At 33.3% G+C, this 24,432-nt stretch overlaps 2 protein-coding genes across 4 annotated transcripts; one reads left to right on the top strand and one right to left on the bottom strand.

The window, feature by feature from the left end:
- Positions 1-370: 370 nt before the first annotated feature.
- Positions 371-13,262, top strand: LOC107958522 (potassium channel SKOR). 2 transcript variants are annotated; one of them, XM_041113293.1, is made up of 15 exons: positions 371-556; positions 663-709; positions 859-1,150; positions 4,066-4,290; positions 4,821-4,884; positions 5,567-5,906; positions 6,650-6,945; positions 7,851-7,931; positions 8,236-8,334; positions 8,730-8,951; positions 9,133-9,321; positions 10,873-10,948; positions 11,053-11,347; positions 11,993-12,114; positions 12,718-13,262. In XM_041113293.1, exons 3-15 carry the CDS (start codon positions 909-911, stop codon positions 12,957-12,959), a joined length of 2,493 nt encoding a protein of 830 aa, XP_040969227.1. In that variant the 5' UTR covers positions 371-556; positions 663-709; positions 859-908; the 3' UTR covers positions 12,960-13,262. The 2 variants fall into 2 exon arrangements, with proteins under 2 accessions (XP_040969227.1, XP_016749823.2); XM_016894334.2 differs by having other exon boundaries at positions 371-709.
- A 1,183-nt stretch (positions 13,263-14,445) lies between these two features.
- LOC107958523 (squamous cell carcinoma antigen recognized by T-cells 3) lies at positions 14,446-24,147 on the bottom strand. 2 transcript variants are annotated; one of them, XM_041113292.1, is made up of 14 exons: positions 23,771-24,147; positions 23,265-23,669; positions 22,893-23,168; positions 22,543-22,677; positions 22,304-22,429; positions 21,641-21,685; positions 21,443-21,547; positions 21,084-21,226; positions 20,869-20,992; positions 19,186-19,260; positions 17,733-18,098; positions 17,517-17,609; positions 16,337-16,487; positions 14,446-15,103 (listed from the first exon to the last, which is right to left on the bottom strand). In XM_041113292.1, the coding sequence occupies exons 1-14, from the start codon at positions 23,978-23,980 to the stop codon at positions 14,862-14,864; spliced, it is 2,496 nt and encodes an 831-aa protein (XP_040969226.1). In that variant the 5' UTR covers positions 23,981-24,147; the 3' UTR covers positions 14,446-14,861. The 2 variants fall into 2 exon arrangements, with proteins under 2 accessions (XP_040969226.1, XP_016749824.2); XM_016894335.2 differs by lacking the exon at positions 17,517-17,609.
- Positions 24,148-24,432: the final 285 nt, after the last annotated feature.

Genomic DNA, 24,432 nt, shown 5'->3' with positions numbered 1-24,432 from the left:
TATTTTGATAAAATGAGATGTGTTTTATGATTTTTGGATATTTATTGTAATTTTAAAGTCTTTTAATAAATATTTTTAAAAATAAAATTTCAAGTAAATAAAAAACAAATAATAAATTTTATATGATATTTATTAAAAATATTTTTTAATCTAATATTTGAATCTTACACCTCAAAAAATTTTGAAGCCCTTATCCTTCCGCAGCGACCAGATAAACGCATCGTAAGATGATAAATAAATAAATTGGGGCGCCTAAACTCTCGCGAACACGTCAGCCATGTATTTGTATTACTACAACAGTAACCATTTTAAAATTATTTCAGTGTTATTTATGGCTATGGTAAAAGGAGGAAAACTTTTTTGAAAAAGAAAAAAGGGAAAAAGGGACAGCTTTTGCGTATAAATTCTGGTGACCAGTATCTTGCCCTCTTTGCACAAAACCCTTACTACCAACACAATCAAATCCAACGAACTCTTCATTTTTTCCCAAAACCGAAAAGCTGTTCCAATTCTCTCTGTTTTTACACCAAAAACAAAGCAAAACAGAAATCTGTTGGTAAGTTGAGGAGTCTCTGAAATAGTAATCTATATGAATCTGCTCGTAAGTTAGGGAGTTGCTAGAATAATAATCCATTTAAATATTCCAACTTCGAGATCAACAGGCCGTTTTCTCGTTTTTCATCTAACCGAGCAAAAGCCAACGTCTACGGTTAGTCCTCCTAACTTTTAGTTTGTACTTTCGGTAGAATGATTTTGTTGTTGGTGGTTGTTGTTTAGTATGATTTTTTATGGAATTCGAATTGTGATGCAACGGCGTGATAATTCAACTAATGAAGAAAGTAACAATGGTGTGGACAGATTACGGCAAAGGCATTGAACCTGTTGGATCGGTGGCTGGCGCGGCGGCTATGGGAGACATTGGGAGGAGTAGAAGAGTAAGAGATGAGAGGTGCGCTACGATGGCGAATGAGGAAGAGTACGAGGTTGAGGACTTCAGAGAAGGAAACAAATCGTCGAGAGGAAGCAGATTTAATCTGATAGCTAATGAGCTTGGATTGGTCGCCGCTCGTGCTCGGATGAATTTAAGTCGGCAGTCTGTACTCAATGGGATCAAAGACCTCTCCGATGGCCCTATTCATCCCGATAACAGGTAACCGTCCATCCCTTCATCTACAATTATTATTACAAGAATGAATAATTTGAACACTAAATAAGAATAAAAATAATGGTTTTGAATTTTTCAAAACAAATCCAGTAATTTCTTAAGAAATTATAATATAAAAAATTGAAAGACATTAATCTCCGATTTAATTATTTTAATGAAAGTAATTTCTTATGAAGTTATAATAAATCGATTTTCTTGATTGAGAAAAAAAAAGATATGGTGAGGCAAGTAATAGCTTTTAAAATGAAAAAAAATAATAGATAAAAGTGATTTTCAAATAAATTTATCGATTAATTCTATAAGGAAAATATTTGATATATTATAAGTAGAATTTTTAGAATTTATAAGTTACATTTGTGGAATTTAAAAAAATTATATAAATATATATTTTTTTATAATTTAAAATTTTATCACTTTTACATTGAGTTTATGAAGTTAATGCAATTTCATTAACTGAAAAAAAACATTATTCTTTAAAAATTAAATTATATAAAATAATTATTTGATATATTGATGGTGTAAATTTTTAATTTTGTAAATAAATTAAATTTTATTAAAAAAAGCATTTGACAAAATTTGAAAATTTTCATTAACCAAATAATTACTCAACAATATATAGTTTAGATTGTGATATCATTTTTCTGATTTTAGTTTATTAAAAGACGTAGCATAAATAAAAGAAAACAAAACAACGGTACAGTTGTAAAATTTTGTGGCGTCAGGAGAGAGCAGCCGTCATTCCGGCCTTTGTCTTACCCGTGGCGTAATGTAGTTGGGTTTAATCGCTGTGTCACAGTTGTCCAAGCTGTCGTGGTCACTTGCTTTGACTTTTAAAATTAACATGAATCGACGGCTCAAATTTTTGGTAGGTCCTTTTTTTATTAGTTTTCCTTATCAGGACATTTTGCTGGATTTGATGGGGGGCTTTCTATTTAACTTAAATAACACTAACTTTTGTCACAGTCGACCCAAGTTAACAACCACGCCTCACGGTTTGACTGTGACGCTAACCCTAAAACAGTATAATGTAAAAGCAGTAGTTAAATTTGATTTTTTAAGGGGGAAATATTTCGTCCACGGTTAAGTGAAGTAAAATATCCTCATGTGTTTTAAAAAATTATTTAAAAATTAAAAATAAATTAAAACAAACACGAATTATGTATTAAATTCTACTTATGAAATTAATCTTTTTTACTAAAAAGTGAATAGTCCTTTCTAAAAATGAAAAATATATAAATAATATAATAAATTTTCCTTGCATAAATTCTTTAACTTAATTTAAAAAAAATATCACAGCTAATTATATTTATATTTTAAAATTTTTTATATGAATGTAGTACTGACCGAAAGAAATTAACTTGATAAGTGCAATTTTCACAAGTGGTGCTTTATATTATGAGTTATAATGTTGCTTGCTTGACAGTCGGATCACATGGCAATTCTACCTGCTATTGCCGACAAATTAAATACATTTTTGGGACTTCACTGTATATATCAATTATGAATTCTGTATCACTTATGAATCTATTTTTTTTCCATTGATCTAAGTGATTTGCATGGAATAAATAATCGAACTGATCAGTCGAATAAAAATTGATAACATGTTCGGTCCAACAGATATATAAGAGTCAGGGTGATGCTAAACCAATCAAAAAAATCGACGGAAAATTGGATTCAACAGTTAAATCTTTTTTTTTCAAAATTAATTTGTAATTTAATGAGAATGGTTGAACTAAAAAATTAAATATCTAATCAATATCTTGGGTTCGATTCTTTATATATTGGTGATTGGAGTATGAAATATCAATTATGCTTCTCAATATTTTAAAAATTGGACTGTTAGAGTTTAGATTAATCTTTCCTTAAATTAATAGATTAAATTATTCTTAAAAGGATTATTATAATATTCATTGTTAGCTCACGTTAGATGATCATTAATGATAAATTAAAATCCCATCACTTAAAATTTTAAGATTAAAAAGTAAAAAGTAATATTAATAAGTAATATTAATTTCATATAATAAATAAATATTAAAAAGTAATTTAAGATTAGATCGGAAGTTTAAAATTTTTTCTCGCAAGTAATATTTTGAATAATTATATAATAAATAAATGAATATATGAAACCACCCCATTTTCTCGTAAGTATAATTTTTTTTTTCCCTATGCATATTGATTTGTTATAAGCAACATTTAAAACAAGTATACCAGTAATACCATAAAGATGACATTACCCGATAGATAGATGAGTGTGGACCAGAAAAGAAAAATGGAAGTTAATTAGTGAAAGTGATAAATAAAAATGATTGCTAATCATTATAAAATAGCAATTTTATAGAAACAGATTAATCGACCAGATGGTATAAATAGCAATTTTATAGATAGCCAGTTTGAAGTTTTGCTTGATTAAGTGATATAAAAATAGAGAGATAATAGACGAGATGAAAGAGAAAATAAAATAATTTTCGTATCATACTTAATATAGAAGAAAAACGTTTTTTATTTCACTTTTCTATTTGTAAGAGTTAAAAAATAAAAGTTATATTATTTTATCCTTATAAAAATTTAAAAATATTAAATAATTTTGAAAATATTAAATTTTCTTATGTTCTCAATTTTTAAATCCTTAATCAAGATGTTTGGTATGAAGAAAGGCATTAGATTAATTGAATTCAATTATAGGTTTGATTCTGAAACCTTTAACATCCCAGAATTTACTTTTTACATTTTTCTGCCTACTCTAACTCTTTCTCAATTTTCTCCTTACACCTTAAAGTCTCATTATTAAATTTGTTTCCTCACCAAAAGGGTATTTGTCTTTTTCTTTGTGTTTTGCCTTTACGATTGTTTTAACTGCTGAGTGACACAAGATAGATGTTATAATATGTATAATAATGCAGGTGGTATCGAGCATGGACCAAGTTCATACTAATATGGGCGTTGTACTCTTCCTTCTTTACTCCTTTCGAGTTTGGATTCTTCAGGGGATTGCCAGAAAATCTTTTTGTACTAGACATTGCAGGACAAATAGCTTTCCTTCTCGACATTATTTTGCATTTCTTCCTTGCCTATAGAGACCCCCAGACCTACAGAATGGTCTATAAGCGAACTTCTATTGCTATTCGGTTAGTTACTATTTTCTTATGCTCTTAAAAGATAAGAGCTTCTCTTTTCTTATGTTTTCCCTTCATTATCTAATGTCTATAATTTGAATCGTCTTTCATTTTAACTATCTGCTTGAGATTTCTGAAAAGTAATTTTTAAAGTATGATCTTACTTTTCTCACCACTCGCTTTTACATTTTAGCAACAAGTGATCAACAAAAATTACCAGTAAAAACAGGATAAGTCAGAATTCATTTGCTCATTTCAAAAAGTAGATTCTACTTCTACTTGTAGGAAATAATATCATTTAAAGCTGCTTTATTATGCTGTAAGTTTATATTGTATGGCTACATCCAAGCTAGTGGATACCAATTATTACTTCACAAAGATGTATTAAATTCTAGCACTAATGTGGTGGGCACTGCCTCTATTCATCGTGTTATTATTTATTTATTTATTTTCACACTTGCAATCCTTCAAATCACTCTGATGATTTGCTAGTGAGCCTTGTGAGCCTTGTGCTGGTTGTATTCCCTATTGTGTCATTGCAGGTACTTGAAATCTAGTTTTCTCATTGATTTACTTGGTTGTATGCCTTGGGATATAATCTACAAGGTATTGCTTTCTTCCTCCACCCATGCCTCATTTCCTCAGGTTTTTTCCTTTAGTTTGACGATTTCGTAACATCTCGTTCAATAATGAAGAACTTGTGGGGTCTTGCATTTCTTTGCATATGAAATCGGGCATGTATGTGCTATCAACATTTTTCTGCGTATATTTTAAAAAAATGTTTTTGTGTTAAAGGAGAAATAAAATGTTTATTCTGATTATATTTTCATCGTGAAGATAATGGTAAAATTAGGAAAGCTTTTGTATTAATTCTGAAATTACATTTGAGCTATAAAATGGTTCTGATCCTGCCACTTGGCCCTCAAAACACCCTACAAGCTCCCTCTCTTTTACGACCTTCTGGTTTTTCTTCGTATATTTCTAAAATTTGTTTTATCCATATGCAGCATGTTAGACACATTACTTTCCACAAATAAATTCTAGTATTCTATATGTGTTGTGATAAAGTTTTCAACATATATGCCTTGCAAAAGTTTTGAAATAGTTCATGCATTGTTCCCTTAAAACTATTCCTCTTGGATAGCTTAAAACATACCCTGCATGAGATCTTTTCAAGAAATGAAATGGCGATATGATGGAAACTGTGAGGGTTTCATGATTACTTCAAGCTGAATATTTGTTTTTGTCGCCATTTTGATAATCATTTTGAGAAATTTCTTTCAAGCAGGCTTCTGGAAGAAAAGAAGAAGTGAGGTATCTCTTGTGGATTAGGTTATACCGGGTTCACAAAGTCACGGCTTTCTTCAGAAAGATGGAGAAGGATATACGGATTAATTATCTTTTTACAAGGATTATAAAACTTATTTTTGTTGAACTCTATTGCACACATACAGCCGCTTGTATCTTTTACTATTTGGCTACCACACTGCCTCGTGAAAAAGAGGGATACACATGGATTGGAAGCTTAAAGTTGGGAGATTATAGTTATTCTAGCTTCAGAGAAATTGATTTGTGGAAGCGGTACACAACTTCAATGTATTTTGCTATTGTCACAATGGCTACAGTTGGTAAGTAACCCATTTAATTTACTTTATCCTGCATATTACTGAACTGATTTTATCTATGTTGAAAGTGTAAATGTTGTTGAACATCCATAAATCATTGAATGACTAACTGAACTGAACTATCCAACTAATAAACCAGAACACCTGGGGCCTCAAAGTTCTCAGTTAATCAAATAGCGTGGAAAGAATATGCATTTTGAAATTAAATATGTGATGATCAAGATTAAGGTAAGAAAGAAAAATGTTTCTCTTTGGAATCATATTATTAGAATTATCTGGAAGTGGAGGAAAGATAGATTTGCTGCTAGGTTTATTAGGAGCAATTTTATTTCTTTTATTCTCTGGGACACTTCAATTCTGTGGGAAAACCGTTCAAAGAAAAAGAAAATACTTCTGAAGGAAATTAAAGAAGTTTAGGACTTTTCTTTAGCTTTGATTGGTATAGGTAGGCTACGTTGCAGACACAAGGGATTTACCTTTATATTGATTTAATTGACATTGCTGGAGGATTGATATCCTATGGTTGTCGCTTCATCATGTTTATGGTGATATGCATTGTTCTTGATATTCTTATACAGAAATATATATGTGACTTCTAATTGCGAATGAACTTTCCATAAACAGTGTTTATTTATGTTCACCTAAAATTGCTAATGTTCATAATCTATATACTATAACGGTTGCAGCATATATTTTTTTCAGTTGGTCTTAAATTCATTCTTCATTAATCTGCTATTCTGTGACAGGTTATGGAGACATACATGCAGTCAATATGAGGGAAATGATATTCATAATGATATATGTCTCCTTTGACATGGTTCTTGGTGCCTATCTCATTGGTAACATGACAGCGTTAATCGTAAAAGGATCCAAGACAGAGAAGTTCAGAGATAAAATGGCAGATGTTATTAAGTATATGAACAGAAATAAACTTGATAGGGATCTCCGTAATCAGATCAAAGGCCACTTGCGTTTACAGTACGAAAGCACATACACTGAGGCTGCCGTTCTTCAGGATATTCCCATCTCTATCAGAGCTAAGGTAACATATAAATGATATGCAATTGCAATCTGCTGTTTTTTTTATTGTTTCTGTTAGCACAGAAACTATTTTCAGCGGAAACAAAATAAGGGGGAAAAAGCAGTGGATAAAAATTCTGAAATTCCAATATTGGATAACCAGCTACTAAAGAGAGGTAAAATGTCCTCTCTTATGCAGCGAAATTCCCACAAAACTTTCAGAAGATTTTTTTTAATTGTCCATTGTTTTCTTTCCTGCTTACTTGTGAATTGAGATTAAGGAGGAGGCAACCCATACCCAGTGTCGAGAAAGTGTTTGAAAGAGCTCTACACCAAAATCTGTCCTCACTACCTTTGATATGTGCGTTGAGCTCCTTTAACGAGATCAATATAAGATCCTTCACATCAATATAAAGGAATCATAAATATATTGAAGCATTTCTCTAAATATATCTTCTCAATAATTTGTTAGGATGTAAGCTGACACAAAACCATCTCTTTATTAAGATGTGGTATTTATCGTATATCAGATCTCAATGGAAGCACCTACCTCAATTTTGTTCTTGTTAAACAACCTTTTTTTTATACTAATAAATTAGATTAATAACTTGTTTCAATGCAAAATTAATTATCTTGCTCTTCTATATTGATATTGGTTTTTGAACTATTAGATCAATCCATAGATCTGTTGTTCCAATCACGAATTAAACTGTTGCAAAGCCTTTGTTCCTCAGTTGTGGGTGAAATATTGCGACGAGAATAGACTGTCATTTATAGTGACTAGAATAATTTCTTTTCAACTCGTGAAAGATAACAATCATATCTATCTTTCTGGATCTTTTCTTCATTGGTATTTCGCTAGTATTCAATATATTTATTCTTTATTATTTTCCTTAAATGGTTTCTATTCCGTTTCTGGTCTTGCAGATTTCCCAATCTTTATATCTGCCATACATTGAAAATGCATCTCTTTTCAAGGAATGCTCTTCAGAGTTTATTAATCAGATTGTAAGTGTCTGTTCTCAAATAATGGATGGCAAGTTGATTAAAATGAAATTTTCTGAAATAATGCTCTTCCGGAGTGCTGTTCCAAATGATTATTTGAAGCAGCATGATATCATTTTTTTCAAAGTAATGGTCTCTTGCTGTTGATAATCTTTTTATATCACAAAAAAAAAGCCATCAAATGTTTGTTCTGTCTGTTGCTGTATCTACATTCCGCCTTCACAATTTCATAAAAAAGAAGGAAAAGAGGAACGGAAAGCAATAACTGTTATTATAAAGTTAAGACTTGATTATTTTGATCTTGCAGGTTATTAGACTCCATGAAGAATTTTTTCTCCCAGGAGAAGTAATAATGGAACAGGGAAATGTTGTGGATCAACTTTATTTTGTCTGTCATGGTGTGCTGGTATGATTTGTTATGCTTTTATTGCGTGGTCATTAAAATACATCTCGTTGGTTACATGCTTTTGTTTTATTTCCTTACCTTTACCTTTTCCTAGACATCTCCTAATACATTTTTTCTAAAAAAATTTCCTGGAAGCGTGAACCATATTATGTATTTCTTAACCTGAAGATTCTGCTCTTTTCACTTGGTATTTAGCTGCTTTAATTGGCTTTCAAATATTTTCCATGCCACAGAATGTTATAAATATGCTTCTTCATGCCCGTCATTGTAATTTTCTTTGCTCAATACCTTGTTGTACCTTTTCTACATGCAGCCCGTAGACTTTTATTGAAATCTGATCTCAATGTTCTTATAAATTGATTAAATGATGCTTAACCCACAGTACCTTTGTACAGGAGGGGATTGCTATAGGGGAAGATGGATCAGAAGAGACTGTTTCGCTTCTGGAACCCAATAGCTCATTTGGAGAAATTTCTATTCTCTGCAACATCCCTCAGCCTTATACAGTTCGGGTTTGTGAATTATGTAGGCTTCTGCGATTGGATAAGCAATCATTCTCAAATATCCTCGAGATATATTTCTATGATGGAAGGAAAGTTTTGAACAACCTTTTGGAGGTAGTCCTGTTTCCTCATATCTGTATTGTTTTTTACCGTGTTTCTGCTCCTATTATTGGCTTTATCGGAGAAATCTATATGCAGACTGGGTTTTATCGTTTGATCAGCAACTCATTTGAATATAAATCTGACAAGAGTTGACTAACACAATTTTGGACTGGCATTTTACTTTAATTTTCAGGGAAAAGAATCCAATCTCCGAGTTAAGCAACTGGAATCGGACATCTCATTTCACATCGGAAGACAAGAAGCTGAGCTAGCTTTGAGGGTGAACTGTGCTGCATATAATGGAGATTTTTATCAGCTCAAAAGTTTGATACGAGCAGGAGCTGATCCTAACAAAACCGATTATGATGGAAGATCTCCCTTGGTAAGCATGACTTGAACTGAAGCTTTTAGGTTGATCTTCAAATGTCTGTTCTAATACATGTGGTCTTAAGTCATGATTGTGATGATTGTTCATTCTATGGTCTAAGTCATGATTGTGATAGCCAAATTAAAAAATCTAGTACGTGTGGTCACCATACCTATAGGTTTTTGCACTTTATTTGATGCTTAACTTTATTCTTTTTTTATCATTCTTTAACTTTTAAAGAAAATCCTGTACTTGTACAAGTACTGAATATAAAAACAAATGGAAGACATGGTAAAACTGTAAAAGCATTATAGAAGTACGTTTCTTTGCAATATAAAACTCCACATTTACGGCTTAAATTTCAGTATTTTGTGTTTTACTTATTTTGAAGATTGCTAAAAGGAGTTCCCTAGTTTAGAAATATTCACGTCCATTGATTTTTTTCTCCACATCCTTGAGATGGTTTCTAGTTCAGATTTACCTTATAAAACTCCAGAACCGTCAGTTACATTTGGTTCAACCTTTCAACTCCTTAAATTGTGGTTGGTCTAAGTTATCCATCAAAGACAAGTTGCTCTATTATGTATAAAGAGTTGTAGCATTGCTCTTAAATTCAATGGTTGCTGGTCCCAAGTGCAGGGTGTTTTACCTAGTCATGATCAGACATATGTGCAATGCCTAAATTTGGCTATCATAAGGTGAGAATGAGATATAAGAACCTCATGTATAGGATTTGCAATAAGCTGGTGAGCACAAATTTTAGCTAATATATTGTGCAATTAGTCTCAACGTTAAGTTGAATTGCATGGGTTCCTTATTATATACTCTTAAAATTTGCTTGTGCACAAGTCATGTCCTACGGGTGTTCTCTTTTAGCTCATAACAATTACTGTATCCATCTTCCTCTATGACAAAAGCATGCCTTAAAACACAACCTGTAGATTAATTTGTATGACATAAGGATTTAAATAGCTCTCTAGGTATAATTTATGGAGGAATTCTGAGGGATCTTACAGGGATATGTGAGCCTGGGACATATGAGATAGACTGCCAAGTAAGCAAGGAAAAGTGAATATAGAGGATTATAAACCATCGCAAATTAATACAACTTCCTAAATATGGTGGTAAACTATATAGTTCACCTACTTTATGCTTTGAAGAGTTGTATATAAGCAAATGGAGTCTTATAAATGCTCTTTTTGCTTACATGTATGTCTTGTCTCCACTTTCCTTCAAGACAAAACTGCAGTAAAAGCTAACTTTCATTCAAGTTGCTTGATTCTCTATAACGGGCATAGATATTTAGCCATGGAATACAAAATTATCATGAAGAACCTCATCAGGATTAGGGAGCCTATGAATAAACCACTGGAGCCTTCTAGCTTAGTCAGCTATTTTATCTTGCATATAAGTGCAGCATCTTTCAAATTGTTTAGACAAAAAGTGTGCTGCAAATGAGTATAGAGAGCTATTTTTTCCTTGGTAATTTTATAGCTCTTTAGCCACATTACAAATGAATGGCAGAAATAAAGGTCTTATCTAAAACCAATTGTTTGTTTTAAATAGCATCTTGCTGCATCGAAAGGGTATGAAGATATTACAAGTTTCCTTATTCGACATCCAGTAGATATCAATCTTAAAGGTAATTATCTTTTATAAATATTTTAAAATGCTACTTCGGTTAATTAAACTCTAGTCTTTATTATTTGATCTTCTGTTGTGATAATAAATTAAATTTTTCTATAGATAAGTTCGGGAATACGCCCTTGCTAGAAGCAATAAAAAATGGACACGACAATCTTGCTGCTTTACTAATTAAAGAAGGAGCTTCCTTAAACATAGATGATGCTGGTAGTTATCTGTGTACGGCAGTGGCAAAGGGGGACTCAGACTTTTTGAGAAGGCTTTTGTCTAATGGAGTTGATCCTAACTCTAGAGATTACGACCATCGAACCCCCCTTCATGTAGCTGCCTCTGAGGGCTTATATATAATGGCAAAGCTTTTGATAGAGGCTGGGGCTAGTGTTTTTTCCAAAGACAGGTACCTTTGGGACATTGATTTCACTTGGTATTTATGAATTTGATCAATGTTTAGCTTATTTATCTGAGATTATTTGTTTCTAGCTATGCTGTCTGCTTTCTATCTGGATTTGGATTAATAGTTAAACATGTCACCATTTTAGCTTCCTTGCAGCGTATGCATTCTGTTCAGACGTTTTAGTACATGGCTTTTATTGCATTTTTTATTCGATTGTCTATATTTGCTTATAAATTATCATCCCTTATTTTTCCCTATGAGTCTTTTCTTTCCTTTGTCAATTCGTTGTTGTTTATAATATTTACGTATGAATACTTCAGAAGTGAGCATATGAAATTCCAAGTGCAAGCATAATTTTCTATAAAGTAATCACTAGATGGTTTGACTATTCAGTATGCAGCTATTTTGTCAGCCACAAATCTTAGATGTATTTCTGATTGCTTGATTTTAGTGGAGTTGTCTGTTTTCTGGTATTTCTGCTGTATTTGCTTTTATAGGTTAACTGAACTGTTATTTTTCACTGTTATTTTCTATTTACTCTGATTCTTATTTTCCTTCTAGGTCTTTAGAGGGTACTGACATACGTCATAGACATTTGCATTAGTTCAGTATGTCGAGTTTTTCCAATAATTATGCCTTTCTGTGCAGATGGGGAAACACTCCACTTGATGAAGCCCGGATGTGTGGCAACAAGAATTTGATCAAGTTACTGGAAGATGCAAAATCTACTCAGTTATCAGAACTCCCTCATTGCTCAAAAGAATTTACAGGTATTGCTGAACCTGTGTAACCAATTCTAATTTGCATTTCACATGACCCCGTCATTTACTGATCATAGCTTGCTTACAACAATGAATTCTTGTGTTTTGACAGAAAGTTGGTAAAACCGAGACTATAGTTTATTTTCAGACCACTTATTGACTGGTATAAAGTAAACAAGTGATTGAGAATTGTCCCACATGGTTTAACATTTTGACTAGAAATCAAACTGAATTTAAGGACACCGAAGTTCCCACAGGGTTCTACTAAGTGCCAGGTTCAGATCCGTTAAGAGTAATAGATTAATTTATCAAATGGAAATACTATCAAACTTAAGAGGAAAAATAAATCGGGGATGAGATGATTCTACTTCCACCTCTATTACCATCTTTTCCTAACATATGATTCTACCTTTGCTTTCATCGTCCGCGTCTATGTTTACCTATTAGTTTCTTCAGTAGTAAAAGCTTGATTTTTTTCTGTTCCACGTTCAGAATTTGGCTCTAATATGCAATTGATTTTTTATTTTTTATTTTTTTAAATTTATCCTCTACAAAGTTTGCAGTTTAATCTCTGGTTGTGCACTAATGACAGTTTTCTGTTGCTAAATCCAGATAAAATACACCCAAAAAAATGTACGGTTTTTCCTTTCCACCCCTGGGATGCTAAAGATCAGAGGAGACATGGAATTGTATTATGGGTTCCTCACACAATGGAAGCGCTTGTTACAACTGCCGCCGAGCAGCTAGACTTAGCAGGTGCTTCTTGTATGTTAACTGAAAATGGAGGTAAAATTCTTGATGTGGACATGATAAATGATGGAGAAAAGCTGTATTTGATTGGTGGAACGCATTAGCTGGTCAGATATGGTCATTTGATTTAGTTTTTTTTCTTTTCTATTACCTTACAAAATTGGGGGGGGGGGGGATTATATCAATAGGGTAGCTTTAGTCACTATGGTGTCAAACAAGGAGCCTTAACCGCTGTTCTCTTGTAAAGTTGGCGATTGTGATTTAGTTACAAACAATGTCAGCGCTTTGTTTTTGTACCACGTCCAGTCTCCCCTTGTAAATGATTTAGCTGTTAGTAAAGATGTTAAGTCTCTAGTTGGTCACCCTTTTAGGAGGTGACATCCAATAAATCTGAGTTCTTTCTTATATCTTCTCCTATCCCGAATTTCTGTTCTTTTATACCAAAAATAAAAAGGTTGCTGCATTGATTCTTAACATTAGCATGCGACTGGTTTGGTGGTTCTAAATAGCGAAGGAATTCGACTACTATTATTTTATACCCAAAAAAAAAAGACAGGAATATGGCAACAGCTTGGAATCCCAATGAATGGTGGTCTGAGTTTACTTTGAAATAAAATATAGTTGTGATTTTGGTTTTATTTATAAATTAAAAAAAAAAAGCATCATGGAACTCATGGCAGAAGGTAAGTTGTTCCATTGTAGTTTTTGGCTATCAGAACCGCGTGGATAAAAGGGTGTTGTAGTTTTTACTGAAGCAATTTTGACAGGTTAGAAAAGAAGGGAAAATCACTTTTATTCAAGTTGGAATACAATAGGGTATATAGAGTAACCACTATTGACTTAGAAAGGAGAAACTGGGAAACTAAATCGGGATCTGCAACGTAAAAAAATCTAAAAAATTACAACGCCAACTTTTCTTTTCTAATTACAACCTTATTATAGCATATTTTCAATCGTCCACCTGATGCGAAGTTCTTTTGCATTCGAGGCTTGTTAGTAGATTTTTGGAATATGGCACTAGATAATCCTTCTAGTACATCACCTAGTTGACCGTTTCATGAAACATATACGACGCAAAATTGCCTAGTCTTAAGTGTTTCTCTTTTATGAAAGGTTAAAATGTGCCTACAATCCTTGTATTTTTCAAAAATTAAAAATTTAGTTCTTCTTTTTCAAATTTTAAATTCAAATCCAACTGTTAATATTTGATAATTTTTTTTGTTAAATTCAATTTAATTACATGGTTACCAAGTGAGTAGTTTCGCTTCTTTTTTCTTTTAATTTCAAAATGTCACAACAAATTTAACCAAAAAAATTTAATGTATTAATAGTTAAACCAAAATTTTAAAATCTAAAAAATAGAGAAATTAAATTCCTAATTTTAAAAAATACAGGGACCATAGGCACAAATGTCAACAATTTCAACGCTTTCTCTTGTCATGTTGAAAAGAATTGTGAGAATAACTTCTGCAACCTTATTATCTTAATGAAATAGCATATGACCGTGAATTTACACACAACAAACAATACTGCCCACCATGGAATCACATAGCTTGATAGGAGTAAATCACCGCGAATTTACACAGTACAAACATAACCGCCCGGTACGGAATTTTTCATATAAATATTCAACGCTACTAAATCAAAGCCAAGAGCTGTAGTTTAATTTGTTTGTGTCATTGAAGATGAAAAACCTATTTTAGAAGCCCACCCTAAACCCAGCTGCAAAATGTTTCAAAGACAGTAGACGATCTTCAACAAAATGTGTAAACATAAAGGAAAAGACCAATATACAGCCGTTACTAAGGATGGGCTGAGCCTTAAAGACATCGATAACCTTCAGAACCAAATTTAATTCTAGTAATTTATATAGCAGCCTAGACCTAATAGGTTACTAAATGCCCACAACTAATTTATCACAAAAATTGGTGTGTTGCTAGTAAAATTTGTACTAGGATAACATTCATTCTGAGCATTGATCTTAACCAGAAACTTGAGAGTGAACCTCAGGTTTTCATAAACATTTTTCTGAACTCATCATTTGATTTTGGCTTCTCATCTTCCTCTTCCCGGGTTCCGGGTTTGTTAGTCCATCCAAGTGGTTTAACATTTCTTGGCACTGCAAATGTGTTCTTCCCTTTGAGCTGGATGTTCTCAACGCGCTTACGACCTCTAGATCCCTTTGAATCTTCACCAGATTCTTTAGATACAGATCTCCCATGGCCTCCACTTTGATTACTAGCTTCTTCTGCAATTTCAGTTTAGAAAACATTAGAATCTGAGACTAACCAAGCAAGCTAAGGGGGATACAGCAAACCACACACTAAAGAAGCAAACTTTTATTACTGTAAAACTAGGATAAAACAAAAACGAAGGGTGACACACGTTATCCAGACTGGAGGGTTAGTGTCAGATACAGGTATGCTTAAGCTGTGCTGAGTTTTTACATATATTTGGAGAACCATAGCCCATACTTTTATGTCTGAATATGTCTCAGACGCAGTAATTTAAGAAATAGATGAAGGAAGAGAAATAAATGTAAATGTGATACAAATAAAAAGAAAATACCTAGCAAAAAATGCACCATCTGCCTTAATTCAAGGCATTGGACTTGATACTACAGCATAATACAGAAAAGAACCAGCATATACAAAAGAGGTCGGACATAATTTTCCACAACAGTCTGATTAAAGTACATGGTTTGAACATATATACCCTTAAAATGTAGGAAGACTCAAATTAAGCTCTAAACTTTTAAAGATGGAAGAACTAGCCCTAACTGCACAAGTGAAAATCTTCATTTTAGAATACTTTGAAAGGGTTGTCAATTAGATATGGCAAGAAAATTTTAACAATGGGGCCACAAAAGAACTAAAAGGAAGAAGAAACATACCTTTAGATCTCCATCCCACGCCACTTATGGGATTTTCTATTTTTTAAGGGATTGAGACCTAAAGGTAAGTTTCAAAAAGAAAATAGAAACATAACTTCGGATATCTATTCTATGATTTTTACCAAGATAACCCTTGCAGAAAGATATCACGTTACCAAGATAAGCCCTCTCAAGTTTCTCATAAATTAAAATACCAAGATAAGCCCTTCCAGAAAGATATCACGTTACCTTAACAACTGTTAGGCTTATGGCCAACTGGCATTTTTTGCACTTCTAGGAGGCTTTTCTAATATGACAAAATTAGAGGACAGGAATTATCAAACCTCAGGCAAAAAGTATTTTCACTCAGCCAAATTTGTTTAGCAGGAATTTTATTTCCAATGTTTTGCAGGCATACTAGCCTTCAGGAATGAATATTCTCAATTTTGAATTCAAATATTCATGCAAACAACACATTGCACATTGAAAAGGTTTGCGATGCATTTAATAAATTAAGCATCTGTATCAATAGCTTGAGATGTATATGCAAATGGAAATAAAAGTCTAAGGAGAGAAAGGAGAGAGTAAAATTATATCCCTTCTGCTTACCACCAGGTGCAGTATGAGCAAGGGATTCTCTCTTGCCTTGCTTTGGATTTGACCGTGCAACACTCAACTTCTTGCCAAGAAACATTTGCTTATTCTTCGCTACAGCTGCAGCAAGGTGTACATCATCCTTAAAATCCACATATGCCAGTCCCTTCAAAATTCAATAAAAGGTATAGAGCATCACTACATGAGCATACGACTGATAAATAGCTCTAAAATTATGTAAAACACATCGAAAAAGATTAAAACATTGAAAATTTTTAATTTTCTAGACTATGAAAATACCATCATAGACATATAACTAATAATATCCATAGAGAATCATAGTCTATTAATCATCCCACAATAAACCATTAGACTTTACTTAACATTGCTGAATGCTTGAGACAGCTCGGTGGAGCATATCAGCTGTGAATGCAAGAACTAAACACAAACAGTAGGAAATGACATTCTTTATCATAGAATGATGCATGCAAAATACTAAGAAAGCCTGAGATTGTTTAAACACAATATTCCTCCTAGGGAAAGTTATCACTATACTAAATAAAACCGCTGACCAAGTTGCTTTAACTAGGCAAGTAACACCAACTCAGTTGAAAAAAAGGCAAAAAAAAGAAAAGAAAAAAGAACCACCAGTTAATAAAACACAAGTTATTTAGGATATAATAGTCTTTCACTTTCTTAGAAAATATGGTTCAAATCTACTCTTCTCTTAAACTTACAACTTTACTATTTTTCTCTATTTCAACACTGTATGACAGTTGCATTCCTACTTTTCTCTATTACACATTATCTTTCTTTAACAAGTAATTTATGTTTTCAAATAACTTTGGTTCTTATGTTCTTTTAAACATTTATCTAACAATATTATTATTAATTGTTTCATGTCACCACAAAATGGGTGTGCCATAGACTAGTCTACCAAAGGAGACAGCAAAACTCGCTCATAAAGGACCTTAAACTGTACAGGACATAATTTATACTACTCAAGAAAGATTGTGATATAGAAATTCAGCCTAAGCACCAGACTGACTTCTAGTAAGCAACGTATGCAGCTAGTTTCCCATGTCTTTTGTAACATGTGCAGTTCAAAAACAAAAAAACAAAGCATGTGCATGTGTGTGGAAGTACACATTCTCCCGGGGGGGGGGGGGGGAGGGGGGGAGGGGGGGGGACAGACCCTTGATTTTCCAGTGAACTTGTCATGCAGAATTCGAATTGCAGTGACCCCCCCAACATCACTGAAGAATTGATGGAGATCTTCGTCTTTTGCCTGCTCCCAAAAACATAAACTTGTCATCCAAACATCCAACAGTAAACAATATCAGAAAAGAGCAAGTCTATCCATTTATTTGAATAAAAAGTAGAAGAGCAGCAAATTAAGGGTCCTACTTACCGTAATGTTAAGATTTGATACAAATGCAGTGCACTGATCTTTATATAATCTTGATGTAGTATTCTTAGTGTCTTTCATCTGTTTCTCATTTACCTTTTTCTCAACCTTGCCTTCTTTCTCTTCCCCATCGTTTGCTTCAGCTAAGTTCAGCCCTTGTGTGTTCTCTTTCTTGTGCAATTTCTTATTTTGAGAAGTATATTTTTGCCACTTAGCTGGAGGCTGCTCATCAATTGCACTTGAACCTGATTTCCTCCTCTCACGAGATGTGTTCTTAAGGGTCTCCTCTCTTTGATCTGTTGCTCCAGTGAAAGATTTAGATTCCTGTTGTAACCTAAATAATTGCAGCTCCTCAAGACGAGGAGTAACCTGAGAAATGGTATGGAAAACAAGAGTAATTCTGACTTTGCTAAAGGCAGACAGGGTTATTCATCAACCAGATGACACTTTGTTTTTAACATAACCAGACATTACAATATTGTGAATTTTCTAAGCATACAGCAAGTACAAGAGGATGTTAAAAATGTAATAAAATGATGTTTCAGACTCATGAAAGGTAGTTTTCCAAGGGCAGCAGAAAGGGTACTTTAATACTTAGATTTGGATCAACAAATCATAACGCTTCACAAGCATAAGTCACTTACAAACTGACTATCCGTGACCAACAAATATCAAGGAAACATAAATAGTTAATGGCATCACATTAAAGAGGGAAAGAAAGTACTGAAAACACAGAATCCAGTCTAGTAACTTTTCACTAAATAAGAAAATACCTAAAAGGCACAGTACATCTTTGTTTAACAGGGATAAAATATGTTCTCAAACTTCACCCTGAAACTCAGTAAGTAAATAAAATACAGTTGTTCAAGACTAAATAGTAGAGAATTTTTAATGGAACCATGATTTGCAGCATGTTACTACTAAAGGTAGCATAATAAAATTAGATCAGATCTATCATCCATTTCACACCTAATGGCAAATCTCCACCTAGCCAATGAGTAGCGAATGCAATAAAAAAATGTTATACATGTGGATTAATCAGGATAATGGACTTAGAAAGTAGACAGAATAATCACCTAACGAAGTTGTGCAGGTAGGGCAGTTGATGGAGAAAGCAGGTGATTTAAGATTTCAATTTTTACTCCACAGTACGTATTCTTTTTTCGAAGATGAAGTAATACAACACTTGCTTCTTTGTTGACTAAACTGCCTACCCTTCCTAAGAAACTTTGATGTTAATAAAAAAGATAGCTAGCCAATATATAAAATTATTAAATTCCTGACAACTTCCAGAATGTATTTTCCTTTTCCTACTTAGTATATATTTATTTATTGAATTGAATTTAAACCCATCTACAAGGAAGTGGAGTTCCATACTTGTAAAAGGAAATGTGTTAATTATCTGAAGCAAAACAACATGAGCAGCAGAACTGGAAAAAAAAGTAAAATTCAGTACCTTTTGCACAGCATGGTTGAGGTCTTCCAGTGTTCCGAATTCCCTCTCAAAGCGTAACCAAGAATGGCAGATGTCCTGAATGATTCTGTTTTTTAGGCAGGAATATATCATCTAATTTAAAGGATACTTATAATGCAGTAGAAGAAAATTCTGGAGAACGGCATAAAAGAGCCAACACAAATTACAATCCCAAAAGATATTATTCATCTTAAAAATATAAGTAAACCATTCTAAGTTATCATAGTCACTGTAGTAAGACTAACTATAAAATTATAAAAAAGAACCAAGACAGGTTGTTGGCTATATCAGTTGAGAGAAAAAAAATCAATTAAGCTTAAAAAAGATGGCAGCGACAAGAAGAGTAAAACTTAAAAAAATGAACCAGATCACAGAAGAATATTAGATCTATGGCCTTAAAATGAATTATAGCTCTATCTCGTAACATTTGTACCCGTACACACACATGCACATATAGAAGCTCACATGCACACTAAGGCATATACACATGCGCGTGCATAAAAAAGTCTAGTATAGTATCGGTTCCACATCATACCATCAACTAGAGATTGAACAGTCAATGTTAAAATTGAGAAAATTTTGACTTCCATATGATAGAAAAGGAAAAAGGGAATGATATCTGCTGTCATCTGTTAAATCTGATTCGTAGTGTTTTCTGGTTTCCATGAGCATTGACACAATCTGCTATACATTCAAATAGATAAAACTACTGTGGGCTCCTAGGGTGCAACTTCATATTGGGCATAGAAGTAAACAGTGATATACTCCACTATAGTTTACAATTAAAATTGATACAACAAATGAAGAAGAAAATTACTTTTCATATATGGATTTTCAATACTAGCAATTTAGGACTTCAGTTCATAGTTTCTGGCCATTTTATGCAAAGTGGAAATAATTTTATGCATCCTGTAACTTGGGCATCATTTTTATCTAGCTTGTATCCTTCCAGAAATCACTCTAGAAAGTTGCCAACTAAAAATCATACTACTACAGGTCTAGGAAGAGCCTTTATATTTTATTAAGAAATTTATCAATGAAATTATAAGAAATGCGAATACTCATTACTAAGAATGAAGTCCAGAAGCACATTTCGTCCTTCACCTTTCCCCTCTCTTGCTACAATGTTATCAGTAACTGTTCAAAGCATAAGCACATGAATTTAAAAAAAAAAAAAGTTCTTTCTTCTAATTCACCTGCTGCACAAAACTTCCATCGACCTTTCCCTTTAATTCTGGCCCTTTGAAGATTTAATCTCCATGAACCCTAAAACCTCTTAATTTTCTAGCCCCAGGGAAAAAACTTAAATAGGCATCATTTCCCAGAGATGTTCTAAATTGCCACGTTACTGTGAGCACCTTAACACCTTTTCCCAAAAGTAAACAAGTTAAACTAATCAATAAGTAGGAAAACTATATATGATCTAAAAACTTCAATGCTGTTCCAAATTCATGTTTCTTATATTCTCACATTCTGCCTTGTAGTCAACAGTAAGAAAAGTAAAAAGAAGGGAAAAAAGCAAAAAAGGAAACATAAATATTTGCCATGCAGATAGAAAATACATCAATTTATTATTTTAACAACCCACTGAACTGAAGACTGAGCAAACATTTGAACATAATCAAGTCATACAAATTATATTTACATTAAACATGGAAAATGTACCTCTGAACTCGTTCCACTAAATCTTTTGCTGTAGCATCTCTTATATATGGCCCTGGCTTCATTTATATGATCTAATTCAATTTCCATTGCTATATAACTTTTCCATGCTTCCAACATTGAACCACTGCACAGACGGATACATTCGTGAAACCTCTGAAACAGCAGGTATTTAAAATAACAATACAATAATGCATGCAAGCTTTGAAAAGTCAAACCAAGTTTTAAGCAAGCTCTCCCAAACACCACGAGCTGCAATTAAATCGTTGCCCAATTTCAGCTCTAAACGGGCCCAATAGGCATGCAAATGCAGTAAACCATCAGTGTTCTTCATGTGTGGTGATAAGTAATCCGCTGCTTGCTGGAAGAGAGACTACAGTGTCAGACTCAAGCATACAAAAGGGACCTATTGCAAGCCCATACATCAAGAAGACCATGAATTCCAAAATGCTTTTACATACAATTGAAATGACTCAAAACAAGAACAATACTTCAATGTGCTTCATAATCTTCAATAACACTTGCTTAACTATGAAAGTTATTTTAAATACGGAGATGAAAAAGTATGCATTCAAACCTGAAAAGATTCCCTAATCATTGAATAGTTCAACACACCATCTCCACTAGCTGATGAAATTCTACGTCTCAAGCCATCTACTCGGGTGAGGAACAAATCGAGGTACTAGAACACACAAAAGAGGTCAAAACTATTAAACACATGAACAGTATCAAATGAAGTCTAAAATAGATACAATTTAAAAAAAAAAATCCATACCTCCTCAAGGGTTGAAAATGTGCATTTAAGGGACTTCTCAAAGGCCTGAAATAAATTTAAGGAAAAAAATCAATTAAACGACCTTAAATAGAATCATAAAACAATAAAAGTATTTTACACATTACTCGTTGCAAACATGTCAAGGAAATTTCCTTTTCAAAAATCTTGAAACTATTATAGGCGATTATAAAACTTCTAATAGTTCCAAAGCAAACTACCAAAATCGAACTGCCCTAAATCTACCATGAAAACGTGATAGCATTCAGTTTATTTTGATGTGGAAATAAGATCATATTACATGATGGAAACATTGAGACCACAGCATGTTCAAAAGGTGACATAGGCGATTTTGAAATTGAACTGATGTTTCTATAGGGCTGGATAAATTCTCTCCACATTTTTATGTTCTTCTTTTGAGCTCATAGTAAACCTTACCGCAATGCTTGACTAGCAGAAACAAAATATATATACGCATTTTTTCCCTGGTCAACTGATATTTAAGAACTTCCTAGAGCTCCAAGCCAAAATTCAGGTATTATATGCAGAAGCTATATGTTATCCTACAATGATGACTGAAGATCAGACTTTGAACAACTATTTGATAAATTATAATGTAGTCCAGACAGAGACAAGAGTTACTAATCTCTGAAAAACACAACATACAGCAGATATCTCTTTCTCACAAGCAAGGCCACGCTCCAGACACAGCAAATAGCGAACCCAAAGTTCTCCAACCCAGGGACAGTTTCTTGTAGCCCTCGAATAAACATCCTTCACAACATTTCCCACCTAAAAGGAAAAGCAAGAATAATTTCTAGTATGGCAAACCCAATTAGAAGTTATAACAAGTAAAAGCAAGAACTTTAATGGTTAATTGAATAAGAGAAAGTAAAACCAAGAACCTTCAAGGTTTTATCAAGATAGTGAGTATAGTGAAGCCAGAGATCATTTGATACAGGAAAGTCAGTTATGGCACGTTCATACAGAATTTGAACTCGGGCTGGATCACCGAAAGATTTTTCAAAATCCAAGTAGCTCTGCAACAAATGAATTATTAATCAATTTAACCAGGCGGAATGATGCTAAAGCCAAGACTTCAATAGGGTAAAGAGGCAAGAACAATATTTCAGTCTCATAAGAAACAAGAAACAGTGCCTTAAAGAATACATGAAGAAACCAAATTTGACTTCAAAGTCAGTATTAAATAAAAGAATTTCCACACGATAGAGATTTTAGAGTATGATATGTATACCATGTAATGTTGAAACCTTTCAGACTCAGATATATCCTGTCTAGTAATCTGTTCTTCATGATGTACATGGGCATTGTACATCTCCTCTGCCTTCTGGTAAGCCGAAGCAACATGGGAAGAAATCCCTAAAACATCGCCAGGTTCAGCATCAAGAGAATTTCCTTGCTCCACCTCCCATGCCTTGTAGGCTAGAAGAGTAGACTTCAAGCTAGCAAGGGGAATAGACAAGTATCGATGGAATATACTCCGTATGCGCTGGACCTGTTTCTCTTTAGCCTGAACAAGGAACGGATGATTAGCAGTCCAACTCAAAAACAAATTCTTTATGATTAAATGTATCTGAGTGTAAAGAAAAAGGTATCATGCTGAGACCTGGATGTCAGATTGGTCAATCGTTAGTAAAATAGCTTGCTCGTATTGGATATATGCATCCCATATTTGAGATCCTTGAGAAACATGAAGAGCAGCGGCAGTAACAGCTCGCTCAAACAGATTTCTTGCCTTCGAAATTCCATCAGCTAAACAATCACGCACTTTTGGATCGTGTTCTTGCACATAATTTAGGTACTCACACCAAAGCGGGATAGACAGATACTCAGAGATGCCTCTCTCGTAAAACTTCTCGACTGACTCGAAATTGGAATCATTAGAAAGAGAAGCTTCGTCTTTGGCCCATTCCATCCACATTTCAGGACTCAATGGAAACAGCGTATTCATGTTTTCCCTTGCTTCTCTTAGTTTCTCTATTTCAGCACTTCTCCTCAAAAGCTTTATGTACTGTGAAATCAAATCAAATAACAGGAAATAGTAGCGTTAGTAGTAGCAGGAAAATACGTTTACGTTTACTTTAACTAAGGAGGAGGAGGAGTACTGTTTACCTGAACATGTGCATCGTAGTTGGAAGGATTGGTGGAGAGCTCGTATTCTAGGGCTAAGAGCTGTTCATTCTGATCTGCTTCCTCTTCTGAATCGCTTGACTCCGAATCGCTGCTGGATTTCTGACTGGCTTTAGGGTTTTCAACAGCATCGCTCTCCTCCATTTCAGTGTCTTCTTCCATGGAAACTGGTGGTTTCTCAAACTCCTCCATTTTCCTCTCTTTTTTTTCCCTCTTCTCCTTTAATTTAGACAATTTTCATAAGACTTAAATAATAACATACGATTAATCAACATGGTCTTCAAGCGAACGCTGGAATGTGTTCTCTTTCCCCCTTATGAAAACGCTGTGAAATGCTATTTTTTATTCTCCTGCCAAAAGAAAATATTATTTATCTTTAAAATATATATTTATTAAGAAAATTATTTTTGAAAGTTACAACGTTCAAATATTATCGTGATAATAATCTTTGCAAAAAAAAAAAAAAAAACAATCATTTCGTGAATTACTTGTTATTCAATTAACTCAATCAAGGAATCAAATAATAATATAGATGTCTTTATTTTTAAAATTGAAATTTTCACCAATAGCACGATAAATTTATAAATTTGTTGATATGTTAAATGAAAAAAATCAAAATTTTATTCATATTTTTCTTTATTTCT

This window comes from Gossypium hirsutum, chromosome A05, assembly GCF_007990345.1.
Source record: "Gossypium hirsutum isolate 1008001.06 chromosome A05, Gossypium_hirsutum_v2.1, whole genome shotgun sequence".
In the NCBI taxonomy this organism is placed as follows: domain Eukaryota; kingdom Viridiplantae; phylum Streptophyta; class Magnoliopsida; order Malvales; family Malvaceae; genus Gossypium; species Gossypium hirsutum.
Note: the sequence above shows the minus strand (reverse complement) of the source record. Positions and strands in the feature narration are given on the sequence as shown.

Coding starts and splice junctions, on each gene's coding strand:
- LOC107958523 (XM_041113292.1), bottom strand. CDS start 23,980: ATGGAGGAGTTTGAGAAACCACCAGTTTCCATGGAAGAAGACACTGAA. Junction 18,099..19,185: donor TCAACCATGCTGTGCAAAAG/GTACTGAATTTT, acceptor ACCATTTCTCAG/GTTACTCCTCGTCTTGAGGA. Junction 16,488..17,516: donor AGTTCACTGGAAAATCAAGG/GTCTGTCCCCCC, acceptor TGAATTTTGAAG/GGACTGGCATATGTGGATTT.
- LOC107958522 (XM_041113293.1), top strand. CDS start 909: ATGGGAGACATTGGGAGGAGTAGAAGAGTAAGAGATGAGAGGTGCGCT. Junction 9,322..10,872: donor ATGATGGAAGATCTCCCTTG/GTAAGCATGACT, acceptor TGTTTTAAATAG/CATCTTGCTGCATCGAAAGG. Junction 10,949..11,052: donor AGTAGATATCAATCTTAAAG/GTAATTATCTTT, acceptor ATTTTTCTATAG/ATAAGTTCGGGAATACGCCC.